Genomic DNA, 19,965 nt, shown 5'->3' on the forward strand with positions numbered 1-19,965 from the left:
ACGACCAGCAGAGGCAATAAAACTAATGCCTGTTCCATGGGCGGCAACTACAAGGTGATGGAATGATTGAATTAATCTCAGCCACTGGCACTCGCACAGGTCGCATCCCAGTCCATCGTTTTCTGCCCACCATGCCACCTCAATTTGAACACAGATAGTTACATCTGGTCCCAGCCATATGCAAGTCAATCTTGACCCTGCTGCAACTGGAACCGTTCAGCCTGAACTGTCAGGCCAGGCCCTCACTGAACAGGAACACAAGCATTCCAGGACTGGTGTGACCCAGATTAAGGCTCATCTGTCAGGTATAGCATGTTTCAGGTAGCACTGTGAGCACGAGACCCACGTCTGGGCATACCAATCTGTTAGGGCCGAACTGTTCACTGGAGCTGGGTTATGACTGATTTGCATATGGCTGGGACCAATCTTAGGTGGTATGGTGTGCAAAACAACAAGGGACTTGGCTGAAGCCCAGAGTGTCTACCAGTGGCTGAGATCAACTCAAGCATTCCATCCATTACTTTTCTGTATACTTTACTGTGTCTTCCACGCACTCAAAAACATCTTCAAATTCACAAGCCACATATATTAAAAGCACACAAAAGTAGTCCCACAGATTCGCTGCATCAGTGTGAAAAACAATTTCCAGTGGTAATAAGACTTTAAGACTTCTTAATTATCTGAATATCAATACCTGTTTAAGTGTGGGAGTTGTCTCCAGATTCACTTTCAGAGTCCGAATCTGGCAAATCTGCATGTGTATCTTGCGCTGTTTGACTCCAGCTATCAGTACCGTCTGAGCCTGCAACCTCATCTTCAATAGCAGCTGTGTCCATCCAATCTGAACCACCTAATTCATTCTCCGTGCTGCCTTCCTCCCCTTTACTTTTTTCCGATATGCTTATTGCTTCATCAGTCCTCCTTTTGGAAAACCAGTCTCGCACTTCTTCATAAGTCATTTTAGACTTTGTCACCAGTTTGTCCAAGTGCTCTTCATTCAGCTCCTTATGTTCATTGTAATATTGCTTTAAAACCTTTATACCATTCTTTGGGTTTCCAGTTACTTTTGAAGGTTCATCGTCCTCATTTTGCTGACTGATACTATTGCACAGCTTTTGGTACTGCTCCATCCACTTCAAGGTTCCAGATTTGAGAAAATAGCGGTTTTCCTTAAACCAGCGTACTATTTCAGTTCTAACAAGGCCAGTTTGATATGCCAACTGGTCATACTCCTGAGGAGATGGCCACTGGGTTCTTGCAAATGTACTCTTAAGAAAATGAAGCTGTTCCTGTTTACTCCTATTTTCCACCACAGAAAAATAGCTAACTAAATCAGGGCTGTTATGCCGTCCACTCTGACCTATCGATCCATTTTGGACGCTGCGATCTCTTGTTCGTTTCTGAGAACCCATAGAGTCTAAAACAGCTTGTTCCATATTATCTCTGAGCTTTCTCCTTTCTTTGAACCATGCATCAATTTCTCTTCTATTTAACTTAGTCTCCAGCCTCAACCTTTCTATTTCCTCTTGAGCTGGGAATGAGCTTTTGGTGAAACTATTCTCTAGTATTCGAAGATGATTTCCATTTTTTTCCTTGCACCTCTGGGGTGGCAGCTCTGGAAACAAGTTGTAAGTCCGTGGAGATCTTGCAGCAATTGCCATTTGTTCTTTCACTACTGACTCACTTGTTATGTTCGCAATGCCCTTCTGGCTTCTATACCTGTAGTCACTGAACCACTTTTTAATTTCACCCTTCGGAAGGCCCGTGGTATTTATTAATCTATGCACTTCGGCATTATCTGGAAATGGACTTTTAAGAAAACTAGTCTTCAGTGTTGTTATTTGTTCCTTGGTCTTCTTTCGTTCATGTGGTGGTGTTCCTACTCTTGCACTGTTCTTGGGTGTGTTGTTGGGTGTGGATGAAGAATCTTCATTTTCTTGTTCCTCTATCTGCTGAGATTCATCGATTTGTGGCTGCATTTGATTGATGTGTCTTCTAGTTGTGCATGGCCGCTTGACTTCTGGAGGAACTTCCTGGTTTTGCATGGGGCGCTTCTGACTTTGATTAGCTGCACCAGCAACAGTGAAGGTGAAAGGAGAGCAGGCAACCGCTGATCCATTTGTGACCTGGGTCAAAACTAAGCCAGTCTGGCCAAGAATCTGGCAGGGCAAAGCAGTCTGTATGAGTGGCTGTGACATTTTTGTTGATGTTGTGGACGACAGTTGAGATGGCAGCACTGTAAACGTCTGGGGCACATGCTGGATGGTGCCATTAAACATCTTCTTTCTTGCTTCTTCCACCTCCTCAGGGGACCAACTTATTCCATGTTTTAGACGCTGGGTAGCAAACCAGATTCTGATCTGCTCCTCTGGGTGTTTGGAGGCTGCAGTTAACCATGATAACTCTGCCTGAGTGGGGTAGGGGAATTTATTGAAGGAGTTGATTAGAGTCGTATTTGTATCTAGTGCACAATTGTATTTGGTACTGTTGAGAGGAACAGGGATTTTGGGTAGAAGGTTTATATTTGGTGGCAGCTGAACGGAAGGCATCACATGAGCCAATCCATCTTGCAGCATTTCAGTTCCATTAATATAGGCAGAAAGGTTAGTGGTTTCAGGTATAAAGCAAGGGCTCGCTCGCTGCTGTTTAACATCCACAGCTGCTTCTTCAAGTTTCCTGGATCCCTTTTTGACTTCTTGTTTAGCTTTACCCAGTTTCATAATGGGTGTTTTACTTATTGAGATCCCGGCAGACATGCTTTCATCATCTTCATGGTTTGCATGGCAGCTGTTTGCAAAATTAGCAGCACTGTTATTGCCCTCTATGGACTGTTCTAGAACAGTCTGATTATTGTGTTTCATTAACTTAAGCTTGAAGTTATTCTCTCCGGGATGGAACTTTACATTATGGTCAGACAGGCAGTCATATTTCTTTGTTGTGAAATCACACTCTGCACAAACGTATAAGGGGTTGAGGATGACATTTGGATGTTGCATGTCCACGTGCTCTGTGAATTCGGTAAGATTTAGTGTTGAGTAAGGGCAGTATTTGCATTCATAGCCTCCCTGCTGTTTCTTAGATTGACTCTCAATGGATGGTTTCCCCTCCACTATTTCACACTCTTTCCTGGAGTTCTCCTTATGTATTGACCAGTCATCCTTACAGTCCCGTAGTGCAGGGCTTACGCATCGACTGTTCAAAACATCGTCTTCAAGATCATCCTGCTCTACGACTTCTGAAGCTCGTACCATACATGGAGTGGTGGACTTTCTTTTGCTTGCCATTTCAAGAATGCAGAGTTTTACAACAAAAAAACACAGAATCTATAGCGGTTGCTTAGATAAATTTAAACATCTCCGTTTATTGGTTAAGTGCTGTATTCCTCAAAGTATTCAAACACCACTCCCATTTGTTAAGTTTAACTGGGATGCCTGGCACCTGCAAAAAAAGATAAACACAATATTTAGTTTCTCTTCTAAAGAAAATGACAAATGAATCCTTATTTATAGGTACTGCTATCAACTTAAGAGGAAAAATATATGTGTTTGTGTTGAAGGTAAGCCCACCTATAAATACCAACAAAAAGCACAAGTTATTTACCTTCGGTAACAATACATCTGTAAGAGACATTAGTTAGTGATAGATTCCTTACCTTAGAATTAACCCCAGGTGTCAGACTGGGCCCGGAAAGTTTTCGTCCCCCTGTGCGTAAAGGTGGCATTGTGCGGCTCCGCGTCCGTTGTAGGCGGCGTGATTGATGGGATAACGTTGCAGCAGGTACTTAGACAGCGCCCTCGCGTCAGTTCTGTACACCACTTTCTGCGCCAGGAACGCAGAGCCATGCAAAATACTGACCACTGGTGCATTGAAACTAGGGCCCTGAAAGGGATGACCTTAACCCTAGAAATGAGTTCGCAGAACGGGGACGATGGGTGGGCGGAAAGGAATCTATCACCAACTAATGTCTCTTACAGATATAACGATACCGAAGGTAAGTAACTTGTGCATCTGAAAGAGACACGCTAGTGATAGATTCCTTACCTTAGAATAGATACCCCAGCAATACCAACCCCGGTGGTGGGTCTGCGAACCAAGATCACACCAGAAACACACGGAGAACAGAACGGCCAAAGAAGCAGCCTCTACCGACTTGGCTGTACAGGCAGTAGTGCTTGGTAAACGTGTGCAGCGAGGCCCACGTAGCTGCCTGACAGATGTCATACAGGGAACTCCCCGTCCCAAGGCAGTAGTGGCTGCTGTCACTCTGGTAGAATGGGTGCATAGCCTCATTGGAGGCTCCTTTTTAGCCAAAGAATAGCATGCCTTGATGCACAGAATGATCCACCGAGAGATGGTCCGCTTGTGCATAGCCAGACCTTTCTCGGGGCACACGTAGCCAACAAAGAGCTGGTCATCCACCGGGAACTGTTGTGTGCGGTTCAAATAGAATGAGAGCGCACGTTTTGGGTCCAGACGGCAGAGCCGCTGCGCAGAGGCCAGAGCCATCGGCGAAGAAAAGCAAATCCGCGGGGGCCCGAAGGCGAGTCAGCGGGGCCCGACGGGCCAAAGAGGCGAGCCATAGCTGACAGGAAGTCCTGTAGCTGGGCCGGAGTCACAGACGGACCCGGGAAAGCTGGGTAGGCCGTCGGCAACTGCGTAGGCGGCACCACCCGCTCCCTCAGCACACGTCGCGCAACAGACTAGGGAAAGGCGGAGAGCGACGGCGCTTCTTCGACTTTTTGTGCTTAGTCTTAACTGACCCAGATAGCGAAGACTTCGTTGAACGATGGTGGCGGCTCCGCGACCGGTCCCTAAACCTCCCAGGGCACCGGGACCTTGAATGGCGCGGAGCAGACTCCCAGGCCTCAAGGAACTTCTGGGACCGCTCCCGCAAAGTTTTCGGAGCCATGGCCTGGCAGTCGGGACACTGTGCGGGTCTGTCAACGACATCATGCGGGGACAAACTTCGCAAAATTTCAAACGGGGTATCCCTACAGCCCCAGGACTCGCTAGACTCAAAAACGACAGACAAAAGTCCCCCAAAAACTCAGTAAAAAATTGACAGGGGGGACCACTCTCTCCGTATCTGCGCTTGCTGGTGCAGAAAAAGAACGGACATCAGCGCGCCCGGGCGGCGTCTAAGTAGCTGCCGCGACGTCATCCCAGCAATCACAACCCCTACGAAAGACGTGGAGCCGCATGACAACACCTTCGGATGCGCAGAGATACTGCTGATGAAAACTTCTCGGATCCAGTCTGACGCCTTGGGGTAATTTTAAGGTAAGGAATCTATCACTAACGTGTCTTTTTCAGATCAACATATTAAACAATTTGAAGAAAACTATTAACTAGACTTTCATAGCCGGCTATTTATAGTTTGATTTTTCATTTATTTATTTTCAGAGTTTTATATAGCGCGGACAAGATCTTTGCAGATATCAGAGCGCTTTACAGTAAACACGGGGTAAGGGAAACAAGCGGGAGATTAAGCAAACTTGTGGGTAACTTAGAAATGGGTAGTAGGTGGGTAGCAAACTAGGATGGTAACCTGATGAACAACTTGTGGCCGAATAGACAATAAGATAGACCGGCTAGTAAAAATCCGATAGACAAATTAGTACAGTAGGCAACAGAATAAGCAATAATACAAAGTCAGTGCACAGTCTTTGGAACAACCAAAAAAAAAGGGTTCAAGCGCGACTAGCCATAAGGATGGCTTTTGCTTCTTTCTTAAAGAGTGCAGAGGAGGAAATAAGCCTGGTTTCGGGAGGGAGGGCATTCCAAATCCTGGGTGCCATTCCTGAGAAGGAGCGCTTGTAAGTTTTTTCCTTCCGAAATCTTCGAGGTTTCAGGAGGAGATTCTTTGTGCTTCTGTTGTTTCTCGAGCCTCCTGATAAAGTCAGCTTTTGAGTGAGGTAGCTGGGAGACTTGTGGTGTATAGCCATGTGTCATACAGGCGATTTTCAGCTGTATTCTGGCTTCAAAAGGGAGCCAGTTCAGGGATTTTAAGTCAGGGGAAATATGCGAGTGTTTTCTAGAACCGGTGATAAGTCTCGCTGCAGCGTTCAAGGAGGTTCTTAGGGGTGCTGTAGTAGATAGGGGGAGTCCGCTGAGAGCCACGATTCCGTAGTCTATGCGTGGAATGACTAGGGCTTGAACTGCAGTTTGGAAGTCCTTAGCTGGGAGGAAGGGTTTAAGTTTCCTCAGAGTGTTGATTTGGAAGTTAGCTCCCCTAGTTGCTTTGTTGATATGTTGCTGCATGTTGAGGTTGGCGTCAAGAGTGATGCCTAATGATTTCACGGAGTCCACGATGGTGGGTTGGACATTGAATGCAGTTAGGTGCTTAAGCCAGGTTTGAGTGGTGGAGATTTTCGCCGGAGGGGAGATTAGAAGGAACTCAGTTTTCAGAGCATTTAGTTTGAGATGATTATCGGCCAACCATGATTGGGTGTTTTTGAGCGTAGAGTTCAGAAGTTTGATGTCTTCCGGGGATTGTAGTTTGAGGTAGAGTTGAGTGTCACCGGCGTACATATGAAAGTGTACATTAGATGCTTGGAGCAAGGTGGTGAGTGGTTCCATGACTAGGTTGAACAAAGTGGGGGATAGTGAAGATCCTTGAGGGACGCCTAATGAGACAGGCACAGCTGAGGATAGCACGTTGTTGACCTTGAACTTCTGAGACCGGTGATGTAGGAAGGAAGTGAACCATTTGAGGACAGTTCCCGATAGACCCATTCTGGTGTTTAGCAGCTCAAGTAGGTTTTCATGTTTGACGGTGTCGAATGCTGAGGAGAGATCATGTAGGATGAGGAGGCAAGAGTCATTGCGGTCTAGGATTTGGAGGGCGTCGTCAATTACGTGTGTCATGGCCGTTTCCATACTGTGTCTTGCTCGGAAACCTGATTGATGTGGGTTGAGGAGGTCAAACTGATCGATGTGTTTAGTCAGTTGGAGTTGATGTGTTTAGTCAGTTGGAGTTGAACGCATTTTTCCAACAGTTTGGCCAGGGTGGGGATATTGGTGATAGGGCGGTAATTGTTAAGGTCAGCAGGGTCAGCTGTAGGTTTCTTGAGTATAGGCGTGACTTGCCCCACCTTGAGGGAGTCAGGGATGAGACCTTGTTGAAGGGAAGAGTTAATGATTCTAGTCCAGAGTGGGAGGAGCAGGGGGGTGAAGTCTTTTACAGCATTCGCAGGTAAGGGGTCAGTGAGGTGATTAGAGGGTTTCAGGGTGCCCAGCAGTTTGTTAATTGTATCTTCTGAGTAGGTGTCGAAGGTTGACCATGTCACTTTGTTTTTAGGTTGAGTGGGAGTTATGCCGATGGGGTGTGAGTAACGGCAAACATCATTGAGGAGATCGCTTCTTATAGTATCGGTCTTTGTCTTAAAGAAAGCAGAGAATTCTTCACAGGTTGGTATATCGCTTGAGGTGGTGTTTGATTGTAGTGGTTGTTCCTTGGTTTGAGTTTTGACTAGTTCAAACAAATTTCTCGGTCTATTTTTTGCCTGATCGGGCTGGAGGCTGAAGAAGGCTGATTTTGAGCGCTTGATTTTCCTAAAATAGGCATTCCTCTTAATCTTAAGAGTTTTAAGGTGCAGTGCTGATGGGTCGGATCTCCAGGTGCGCTCAGCCATTCGCATGGCACGACTGTCTTCATTGAGTCTGCCATCATACCATGGGTTTGAGTTCTTGGTGGAGACTCTTCAGCTGCAGGGGGGCGACTTCGTCGAATATTGAAGTCATAGAGTTGAGGTAGAGGTCGGTCAGAGATTGGACGTCTGATGCGCCGGTGGGGGGGAAGGAGGAGACTGCAGCTGTGAGAAGGCAGGGAGTTGGGGATGAGTTTCTTGAGGTCCCTTTTCCAGATCTTCGATTTGATAGGTTGAGCCGGGTTAAGTTTTACTTTTTCGTTGATGTAGAATGTGATAATGTGGTGGTCTGACCAATTGCAGGGTTGGATTGACCCCAGTTGGGTAGAGTCCTCTTTGGCGATGATAAGGTCAAGGATAGAGCCTTTGTCATGTGTCGGGCTGTTGCAGATTTGGGTGAGGTCAAGCGCATTAAGGAAAGTTTTAAGACTATTCACCACTGCGTCTTTCTCGTCGTTCCAGTGGAGATTGAAGTCACCCAGGTAGGTTTGTGTGTTCTGTCGCCCGGAATTGGCTGAGATCGTGTCCATGAGGTGTTGGGTGAAGGTGAGGCTGTCTCCGGGCGGGTGGTAAAAGACATGTAGAGAGCATACAGGTTTGCCCTCACTGTTGACGTCGATGCAGATGAGTTCACAGGAGGTGAGGGAAGGGGAGGTGCCTTGAGCAACGGAAAGGTTGCTCCTAAAAATGCATGCGATTCCCCCACCAGTCTTGCCAAACCGGTCGAGTCTAATGATGTGGTAGTTGGGGGGGGGGGGGGGGGGGGGAAGAATGTCCATTATGGGTGTGGAAGATTCAGATAGCCAGGTTTCCGTTAGAATGGCTAGGTCAAGGTCCATTGTTATGATGAGATCTGCGATGTCGGAGGAGTGTCTAGGGGCTGATCTGCAGTTAAGTAGGATACATTTGAGTCTGGGGGTGAAAAGGGTGGTAGAGGGTTCTAAAGAGAGGGGGACTTTTCTAAGGTTATCTGGGACGGAGCTTCTGTTGTTTTGAGTGAGGGGCCTAAGGGGATTTGAGAGAATCGTTGGTATGGAGAGGTGAGTGGTGGCAGTGTGGTTAACGGGAACTGGGCCATATGAGCGGAGGAGGGTGTGAATGTCGTGGACTGAAAGAGGATTGAGGGCGCGGCGGGGGCGGTTGGTGTGGTTGCGCGCCTGGATAACGGGCCAATGTGGGGAGGGTTGAGTGAGAGGGGCAGTGTGGACGCTGTGGGACTTGTTGGACGAGGAAGTGGTGTTTGCAGGGGGGTGTATGAGGAGGAGTTCTTTGATGGTACGAAGTTCTTCTTTGACTTGGAGGAGGGTGGACATAATCATGTCCAGTGTAGGATTGGAGGTGGTGTTGGGGATGAGAGCCGATGGTGGATGATTGTAACTGGGGTTGGAGTGTGGGGGGAGGGGTGCGCTAGTGTTAGTGCAGGGCTTTGCGGTATTGGTAAGTAGGATGGTATTCAGCCGGTGAGCGAGTAACTGGGTGATGGGAGTGAGAGGAGTAAGGGGGGGGATTGTGGTAAAAGTGGGGGTGTTTGTCGGAGGCGGCGAGGGAGAGTTGGGGGATGAGTCAAGGCTAGGGAAAGTTGGGGTGCAGGTAGGGTGGTGGGGGCTGAGAATGGGGGGAGAGAGAGGGGGAGGAGTTATGGTAGGGTGGGTGTTGTGTTCTGAGAGACAGGTTGGGAGAGTGGTGTAGTAGGGGCTAAGAGTGGGGGGGATAGGGTGGGAGAAGGTCATGTTGCGAGGAGGGGGAGATGATTCAAGGGGGTGGGGAATACAGCGGGGAAAGTGGGAGGTGCGAGGTGGGGGGTAGGGCGGGTGGGGGATGTGAGGGGGAGTGATCTACGTCTGTAATTGTGGGGTGTGAAGTAGCTACAATGGGAGGCAGGGGGTGGGGGAGGGGATGCATGTCGTTCTGATGCTGAGCACGGTTAGGAGGGTCAGATAAGCGATTCGAGGTAGGAGGTGTTGTGTAAGCCAAGGTGCTTGGATTGGAGGTCTGCCTGTTGGAGATATGTTCTTTGAAGGCGGGGAACAGGTTGTCGAGTAGGTCAAGGTTCTTATCAGTGGATTGGAATAGGATGATACCATTGTTGTAAATAGTGATGGTAGCTCTGCCTGGGAAGTGTAGGGATGGTGTGCAAGAGTGTTAGGCCATGAGAGGATTTCCTGGTGGTGGAGATAGTGAGGAGGGAGAGGAGCGCTTTCCTCCATTGTGCTCTACGAGTGGTGTAGAAGATGATATCGGTGCTTGTGGCTCCATTGATCAGTGAGAAGTAGGAGTCCACGAAAGGGGTTTCAGGGTGGGCCTTCAGTACGTTGTGTTTGAAGCGTTTGGCGTTTTTTTTGGTGAGCTCGGGAGGGTAGTTAATTTTGTATGTGTGCTTGCCCGTAAGTTCCATGTTAGGGGCGGTGGGGTGGGCCGATGAGGGGGGGGTGTGTGAGGTAGGTGTAGTTGTGGGGTTATAGGAGTAGGAGAAAATGAAATATGAATGACGTAAGATAAGACTAGAATAAAAATTGATAAGGAGGGTTTGAGTGAGGGTAGGTGTAGATACAGGGTTATGTGAACAGACAAAAATGAGATAAAATACAGTAACATGGAAATAAAATTAAATAAAAATTGGGACTAACCAACAGTGTGATCTGTGCTGAGGATGACTAGTCTAAGATGGCCGCCACTGAGGACGACTAGTCAAGATGGCCACCAAATAGGAGAGCATGAGAGAGAAAAGTAGTCCTCTGTCTGTTGTGATGAAAGTTTGGAGAGCCTGGCTTCCCTTTCTGCTCTGGGGCAGGTCGAATTAGTCCAGCTTCTGGGTTGTTTGGTGGGGAGGAGATAGTCTTATCTCTGTTTTTGGTGGCCCCTGACCCCGTTGTTTTGCAGCCTCGTGGTCATCTGGGGGCAGTGGAGGCATTTTTATTACTCCAGTTTATGATCCCAGCCATTTTGGGCGATGGAGAAACCAAAAAGAAAATGAGAAATCCGGGAATAGACGGACCAAGGCAAAACCCTTTTCTATTGAGACCGGAGATCGAGGTCGTCCAAAGATGCACAGCTCAGCAGAGCGCAATCACCTCCAGGAACAGTCCGCAGGTCCGCTCATGAAAGGTGCAGGCAGCAGGAGAGGGGATGCGGGGTGGTGAGAGGAGTGAAGAGGCATCAGCCCATGCCACGGTCCGCTCCCAGCCCCGGTAACCAGCAGAGGGGCCAAGTCGAGACAGTGCACAGGCGAAGGACCGGGCTGTAGGTCTGGGCAGCCGGCAGTCCCGCGATGCAGCGCACACTCACTGGGACCGATGCTGCACTGAGGCTGCCCGATCCTGCATGCGGGGCTCACAGGGGACAGCCTGGTTGCCAAGATCGCCAATGCGGCAGGGCACAGATCGTCGTCGCCGTCCCCACCATCTGGTCGCGAAGCAGTTAATGCTGTGTGCAACCCCAGTCCCGAGCCGACTGTCTCCCGGATAGCCCCTCGATTGATCCGCATGGGCATAGGTGCAAGGACCCCCGGTGTGAGTCCCGACCCTGGGTCCGGTCCGGCTGCATGCGGCTCGGGGACCTCCAGTGGTCCGCAGGGCTCTCGGTGGATTCCGGTCACAGGTCACTTCAGCCTTCTCGGCAGCTGCAGGAAATGCATCAGGCTCCGGACCTCTGTCTCCGCCGATCAGCTGTGGTCCCTAGTCCGGCAAAGAGTGCGGTAAAAGCCGGGAAGCCCTCAGCCCACTCGAACTCCTCCGATGTCCACCATCTCGCAGACGAACCACGAACACTAATCCGAACCCACGGTAAGCTCCAACGATCCGCAAGTCGGGTGGGGTTGTAGAGGATGTTCTCCAGTTACTTGTGCTCGTTTCGTTCCTCGGGGCAGTGGGTGCTAACAGGCATAAAATCCAGCAGTGGGATCCCAAGCACTAGGAGCTTCTAAGAAAACTATATTTGCATCTGTACGTGTCATGCCTTTCCATTTGTTAGTATTTCACACTACCAATCTGGCACTGTTCATCCATTACTCTTTTCCTTTGCCAATTATTTTTAAACTATTTCCAGTCTAGAATCTAAAACAGAAAGCGTGATGTATCAAGTACCGTGTGGAACCAGGGAAAAAAACTTGCATTCTTAATAGTCCAATGCCCACATATATATTGCATGCCAACATTTCAGTTCTAAAACATCCAGCCAGCAGGATAGTAGAAAATTGACATTCAGACAAACATTTGCTTGAAAATATTGCAAGACTGTCGCCTACCTTAGCATGTAAACGAGAAATGTTTTCACTGCTTTGCTGCGGCCAGAATTCCCCCGCTGTGCTGGAGAATTCCACGCCTTTGTGGTTCGGACGGCCACTGGCCGAACACCGTGACGTCAGACGGCGGGGGATGTCCGACGCACGGAAGTGGTTAATACAGCTCTCTTCCCTTACCATAATATCCCATCTCCCTACCACTTCCTGCTATGTCTAATTCTACCTCTTCTGACCCAAACTTATTAGTACCCATCTTTCAGCCATCATCATCCATGCCTACTTTCCCATACACTCTCACCAACTTTATTTACATCTCACTCTCTCCATGACAATGATCTCCATACTCACAATCATAGATATTACTACTGTTTTCTGTCACCTTCAAGTGCCTTACTCCTCACCTAATACAACCTTATAACATTCACTCTATTCTCTCCAGGGAATCTTCACTTCTGGGCTATAATTCCTACCCTCCTCTACTTGCAATCCTGCACCCAACAGATCTCGTATTAAGTCTAATTCGCCTCACGCATATGTAGAAATGTTTTGTGGGTTCACATTTTTGTACATGATTAGCAATGTGTACTGCACATTTTCACACAATTCTATGTATGTTGACTGAATTAATAAAATTGCATTTGAAACTAAATTATTAGAATGAACATAAGTGTAGTTCTTAGTATGTTTTAGTTAGGCCACATTTCTGAGTAGAAAGTAATCTTGAACAAGATGGAAGCCATCTATCACTCCCTTGTGCTTGCCCACCCTCCCCCAACTCCACCTCACCCCCATTCATTCACTAAAATTTCCGCAGCACACAGTCTAGATGAAGTCACAATTGTTTATTCCATTGTGGTTGTGCTCACTCTAAATTTTCCTTGGTGCAGATGTAATATTATGTGTAGCTATATTTTTCCCTTCTTCACAACCTAATCATTTGAAGAAAGTCCTATTGTCAAATATTTCATATTTGTTTGAACATCTCCGGAATTACATTAACATAGAGGGTGTTGACTAGTTATTCAAGAAAATGGGACGGTCTTCATGTGTTAAGGTAATGACGTTTATTTTTCTTGTGTTTTGATTGTCTGATGAATTGATACATTTGCTCACAGCATGACGAATCTGCAGAATTACGAATCTTAAATGCAGTGGTTTATAAAGACCTCTCAATTATGGGGGTGAGCCAGAATGTTCTAAGCTTTCCTTGATGCTGTCCAATTTCTCTCATTTTACTGCTTATTTAGGATTTAGAATAATTTCAGATTTTTACCTAATCTTTATTACTTAGCATCTGAGAGACTTCACTACATTTATTTTGTATTGCCTATTTAAATATTTTGTAATAAAAAACATTTAACATTTCATTGATCTTAAACTCAATTATTGAGAGGTCCCCGTTATTTTGTGATTTTTTTTTTTTTACTCTGTTGAATTGATGGTTTGGGAGGAGCCTTAACGCACAAGTTACTACTTGTGTAACGATATATCTGTAAGAGACATTAGTTAGTGATAGATTCCTTACCTTAGAATATCCCCAGGCGTCAGACTGGAACCGGAATTTTTTTGCATAGCAGTACCCATGCGCGTCGGTAGGCGTCGTCCGCAGCTCCGCGTCAGTCGTCGTGGGCGCCGTGATGACGTCAGTTCTTATACACAGCTTTTCCACGCCAGAAACGCAGAGCCATGATAAAAACCAACACTGGTGCCATGAAACTAGGGCCCTGAAAGGGGATGACCTTAACCCTAGATATCGGTTCGCTGAATGGGGAGGATGGGTGGGTCGGTAAGGAATCTATCACTAACTAATGTCTCTTACAGATATATCGTTACACAGGTAATAACTTGTGCATCTGAAAGAGACACGTTAGTGATAGATTCCTTACCTTAGAATAGATACCCCAGCAATACCAACCCCGGTGGTGGGTCTGCTAACCAATATTCACACCAGAAAGTCCTGGAGGACAGAACGGCCAAAGAAGCCATCCCTCCGGACTTGGCTGTCCAGGCAGTAGTGTCTTGCAAACGTGTGCAGCGAGGCCCACGTAGCTAACTGACAAATGTCCTGCAAGGGGACTACCCGGCCCAGGGCATTAGTAGTTGCCGTGGACCGAGTGGAATGGGCCCTCAGCCCAACAGGGGGTTCCTTTTTAGCCAAGGAGTAGCATGCCTGGATGCACAACACGATCCACCGAGAGATGGTCCGTTAGTGCACCGCCCATCCCTTCTTAGCACCCACGTAACCAACAAAGAGTTGGCCATCCACCCGGAACTGGCGTTTGCAATCCAGATAGAATGAGAGCGCACGTTTTGGGTCCAGACGGTGGAGCCTCTCTTCCTCTTTCGAGGGATGCGGAGGCGTAAAGAAGGTGGGCAAGGTGATGGACTGCCAGATATAGAAGGCCATGACAACCTTGGGCAGGAAAGAGGGCCTCGTCCGCAACACAACCTTGTCCGGAAGGACAGAAAGGAATGGAGGTTTGGAAGAAAGAGCCTGGAGCTCACTCACTCTCCTGGCAGAGGTAATGGCAACCAGGAAAGCAGTCTTCAGAGTAAGAAGGCGGAGAGGACAGTTATGAAGTGGCTCAAAGGGAGCGCACATCAATTCAATTCAATTTATTTTATTATGTTTTGGCTCTCAAAAGAGGGCCACATAAGACGAAATACAACAAATACAAACACACATTTTTCTTAAATGAAATAACAACTACAACATTTTCCAATAACAAGAAAAACAATGACACAAACCTCCATATTTCATCAATAAATAGCTAAAAAACATTTAAAAAAGTTAAAAATATTGAAGCAGAACATTTCATTTGGAGGCGAATATAATGCCTGTAAAAAAGAATTCATATTGAGGATACCTAATTGCAAACATATTGGTTTTATCCATTTCAAACGAAGTGGACGCAATACATGGCAAATAAACAATATATGAGAACGATCCTGAACAGATATATTACAAAAATTACATCTAGAGGAGGATCCATATCATTTTGCTAAAAGATTATTCAAGGGTAACAGGTCCTGCCTTGACAGGAACCAGAATCTCCGAATGCCATGGGATAAATTCCAGGCGACATAGGGTTGGGCAAGCTTCATAGAATATGAGGTAACCAGAAGATCACTTCCCCTCTTTGCTTGCATATACTTTTTATCCAACATAAAACATAAATCCCATGACGCCTGTTTCAAAAGGGATTTTAACTGGGAAGGAGAAATAGTAAAGAGAGTACTCTCTTCTAATTCAAGAAGTGCCACAGCCTTTCTAAAGTTCTTAACAATTTGAGAGTATTCCTTTAAATTACCCAGCAATTCCCCTTTAAGAAGGATTCTCAAAGTCCCCATTTCTCCTCAAGCGAGGCTAACGACCCATCGAACTAAAGCAGATAGGCCCTGCACCCAGCTGCTACAGAGACCGAATTCCATTCTACACGCAGCCACGGAACAGGCCGAGTTAAGAGATGTAATAGACCTTAGTAATTTTCCTTCTATCGTTTGCAAAAAGCCCCAGTGCTTTATGTCCACCAGTTCCATTCCATACAGTAATGTTGGAGGAATTTTTGCCCTAAAAACCTCCAATAAGCAGGCAAAATGCCTTCTCCCTGTGGCGGAGTAAAGGGCACTCAAGCTTTTGCCTTGGGAACAGGCTTTACGAGAATTATTATCAATGTGAGGCTTCTCACTCAAGTTAGCGGAAATTATTTTTCCTAAAAAGGTATATGTCTTAACCACCTCCAGTTTCTGGCCGCCTACTGCCCACCCAAAATTCTCAGATTTGGATTTTTTCTTTCCTGAAATGCACATAATTTTACTTTTTGACGCATTTATCCTCATATAATGGGACTCTGCAAACAGATGTAGAGCCTGCAGACGATTAGCCAATCCCTTGGGAGTTAAGTCCAGGATAAGAATATCGTCTGCGTAAAGCAGGCAGGAAATAGAAGATCCACCCACTACCGGTGCTATGCCAGCACAAGAAGAAAGGGAAGCAGGTAGATCAGCAATATACAGAGAGAAGAGTAGAGGTGCAAGGAGGCAGCCCTGTTTTAATCCATTAATGGAGGGGATAACCCGTGATAAAACCCTTTCTCCTCCTTGTAACACTCGGCACCAAGTGTCCGTATGAAGGGATCGCACCAAGTCAAGTAGGAGGGGAGGCAGGCCCAAATCAAACAGTTTTCTCCACAGCAAGGGACGGTCAACTTTGTCGAACGCTATGGAGAAATCAATAAAAGCAGCATACACCCCCCCCCCCCGAACTCGTATATATTTGTCCATAATAACCTGAAGGGCTGTAAGGTTATCCAATGTACCATGCCCCTTGCGGAAGCCAGTTTGTTCAAGGGGTAGTATCTGATTCGCCTCAACCCAATCCGTTATTAAAAAGAGGAGGCATTTGGCAAAAACTTTGCCAATAGCATCCAGGAGAGCTATCTGGCGATAGTTCATCGGATTATCCCTATCACCCTTTTTGAATAAGGGGACCAATATACTCCCCTTCCAAGAAGGGGGTATAATTTTGCTAATAAAGCAAGATCTAAATAGAGGGAAAAGAATCTTACTCCATGAAATAGGATCCTGCTTCAAAACTGAGATGGGAAGTTCATCAGGCCCCATTGCTCCGGAGGAACGCTTTTCCCTAATGGCAAATTCAATAGTTTTTTCCGAAGGAGAATCAATAAAAACCACATCTTCGTTAATAGACTCCTTACAAACTACCATGGCAATATTCCCAGCATACAAGTTGGAAATATAGGTAACCCATGAAAATTCAGCAATGGGAATAGGGAGAGCGCTAACTCTTGCTCCACAACCCTCGCCAATGAGAGACCAGAATTGTCTTATTTTGCCATACACAGCGGCCTCCCGAAGTTTTATCCAAAGTGAGTCTTCTTTTTTTTTCCTAAGTTTCTTCCTGATTCTGTTTCTCCTTCTTTTTAGCAAACATATTTTCTTATTCACTTCGATAGATCGGCACAGAAATTGTTCCCGCACCAATTTATTTATTTCTTTGTTTAGAAGGAAAATTGGTCTGGGAACATAAATCCTTTTCTCAGAAAATCTGGTCCTTTTGGCAACAGAAATTACCTCTTTCAAAAAATTCTCAAAATAGATCAATTCTGAACCCTGCCAAACATTCAGTTCTGATAATGCTTTACCAAGTATGCCCTCCAGGCCATTCTTGGTTTTAAAATTCCAAAAACATCTACCAGAGTCCCCATGAAAGTTAACTAAGTCACTGCCAAAGGACCATGGATCATAATCAGGCGGAAGAAAGGAAAGGCTTATAGTAATCAGGTTGTGGTCGCTAAATTGTGTCAACGAGACCACCAAATCCTTCACTAAGGAGAACGTACAATAATCAGAGATTACATAGTCCAAAATTGACTCACTTTGGGAAGATCTATGGGTATAACTGGCAGGGACATCGGAAGGGAGCCTACCATTCACTATTAATCCCTCTGCAGCTGCAAGTTCTTCTAACAATAGCTTCCCTCTCTTATTACTTTTAATTTTACTAGGGAAGAGGGATTGGGGAATGAAGAGGGCTTCTTCTTTAAATGTATTTCTATATAGCTCTAGGCTTGAATTGGAAACTTTACAGTTAAAATCGCCCACCAACAAAACATATGGAGGAAATTCCACATCTTTAATCTTCTTTATATATGAAAACATTTGCTTCAATAGAATATTAAAACATTCATCGGGTGGAACATAGACATTTATTATTACCAAAGAATTAGAGTTTCCACTGCTACTTAAGCCACAGAGGGACACAGCTTGAAATAAGTTGCTGGGATCAACATAATGGGTGAAGTTCCACTTCAAACTATTAGATAAAAGGCACGCAATTCCCCCTTTTGCACGCCCTTTCTTAGATGGAGCAGCCAACACCTCTAATACAAAATAATCTCTCCCTACACACATTCTACTGGCGCACCAGGTCTCTTGGATGCAAATCACATTAGCGTTCAAAGAGAATAAATACTGTAATTTCTCGGGGCTACTGTTTATCCCGGCGGCATTCCGAGAGATAACTTTCAAGTTACTGCTAAAGATGTTGGAAAAGTTTAGGGTTATCCGTGGTTTTACTAGATAATGCACCGGGCAGCCAATTCCACCGCTGATTGTCTTCTATTGGAAGACTATTCTGAATTAAGGGAGGGGGCATTACGTGTGTCACCAGACGAGTATTTTTCGATACCCATATTTTTAAATCGTCATAAGAAGTAGTATGCCCATTTTTGCCATTGCCCTGCTGGGGAAGTCTATTATAGGGGAAACTGTCTCTACGAGAAGAAAAAACAGGTAAAACATCAATTCCCCTACGCTGGAAATTATCAGCCTGTTGTAATATAAGATTTACTATAAATTTAGAATAGAACTTTACCCTAGCAGAAGGCGAGGTGGCTGTTCCGGATAGAAGAACTAAGTCAATATCATTTGTTTGGATTAACTCTAGACTCTCTATGCCTTTGAAACATTTGAGTAGCCATGCTCTATTTAAAGGCTGATCAGAATCAAATAATGATAGAAAATCCAAAGTCAGTGTATCAACAGGTGCTTCTGATACTTTTGTGGGCAAATCAGATAAGTAAGTACAAGGTTCAAGTCACACTGGGACATCACAAATGGAACAGGAGGGAACATGTGTGTAATGCCCTTCAAAAACCTATTTACAATGGGGGACTTGAACATAGATGGTAGATCAGGGAGCCTTAAGAAGGCGGAAATGGCAGAAAGGTAGCCGTTGAGAGTGCCCAGAGCAGAGCCCTGCTGGGCAAGAGAAAGAAGGACGAGGAGAACCTCAGAAAGAGAGGCAGAGAGAGGATCCACAGCCTTTGCTCTGCACCATGCCACAAATCTGTTCCACCTACAGGCGTATACAGACTTTGTGGAGGGACGCCTGGCTGCCAGAATGACATTACAGACTTCAGGAGGCAAGTCAAATGGCCTCAACTGTCACCGCTCAATCTCCAAGCTTGTAAGTGGAGACTGGACAGGTTCGGGTGGAGGACCGTCCCCTGTTGCTGCGACAGAAGGTCCTCCTGAAGAGGCAGACGAATCGGGGGATCGACAGACATGCTGAGTAGCTCTGGATACCAATATCTTCGTGCCCATGCCGGAGCCACAAGGATAACCTGGGCCTGGTCGCGCTTGATCTTCTTCAGCACTCTGGGCAGAAGTGGTATAGGCGGAAAGGCGTACAATAGACCGCAACTCCACTCGTGACGAAAAGCGTCTCCGAGCGAGTGCCGCCTTGGAAATTCCAACGCCCAGTACTGATGACATTGTGCGTTCTCTTCTGTGGTGAATAGATCTAACTAAGGCTCTCACCACTGCTGAAAGAGGCCTTGCGCCACGTCCGAGTTCAGACGCCATTTGTGATCCATCATGCACCGACGGCTGAGTTCGTCCGCCCTGGCGTTCAGAGAACCTGCCAGGTGCTGAACCACCAGGGTCACGCCCGGACGTTCCAGACACTGCCAGAGGCACAGAGCCTCCTGGCATAGAGTCCACAACCCCACCCCGCCCTGTTTGTTGCAGTACCACATGGCGGTGGTGTTGTCCGTGAACACCTGCACTACACTCCCCCGGACAGAGGGGAGGAATGCCTTCAGTGCAAGCCGGATCGCCCGCAGCTCTAGAAGGTTGATATGGAGCCGGGACTCCGCCGGAGATCAGAGGCCTCTGATCTCCGGCTCTCCCATGTGGCCCCCCCAGCCCTGGAGGGACGTGTCAGTCACAACTACGTGCTCCGGTTGGGGTAGGGAGAGGGATCTGCCGCTGACCCAATCGCGGTCTGTGAGCCACCACTGCAACTGTCTTGCAGTGCCCTCCGAGATCAAGACATGGTCAGACAAGTTGCCCTGATGCTGGGCCCACTGAAACTTCAGGTCCCACTGCAGAGCCCGCATCCGCCACCTGGCGTGATGAACCAGAAGGATGCAGGAGGCCATCAGCCCCAGAAGCTGCAGCGTCAACCTGACCGAGACTCGGGATAATGGCTGAAAGATCGGAATCATAGCCTGAATATCCCGAACCCGCAGTTCGGGAGGATAAACCCGA

The 19,965-nt window shown here is 46.7% G+C and overlaps 1 protein-coding gene across 1 annotated transcript in view; it reads right to left on the reverse strand.

The window, feature by feature from the left end:
• Positions 1–19,965, reverse strand: part of ZHX2 (zinc fingers and homeoboxes 2) — a 194,241-nt gene that overhangs the window by 67,744 nt on the left and 106,532 nt on the right. Inside the window, exon 3 of the mRNA XM_078686824.1 lies at positions 695–3,438. Within this exon, the coding sequence (XP_078542950.1) occupies positions 699–3,284 (2,586 nt within the window). The 5' untranslated portion in view covers positions 3,285–3,438 and the 3' untranslated portion in view covers positions 695–698. The remainder of the gene's footprint in view (positions 1–694; positions 3,439–19,965) is intronic.

Source organism: Lissotriton helveticus, chromosome 4_1 (assembly GCF_964261635.1).
Source record: "Lissotriton helveticus chromosome 4_1, aLisHel1.1, whole genome shotgun sequence".
NCBI classification, from domain to species: Eukaryota; Metazoa; Chordata; class Amphibia; order Caudata; family Salamandridae; genus Lissotriton; species Lissotriton helveticus.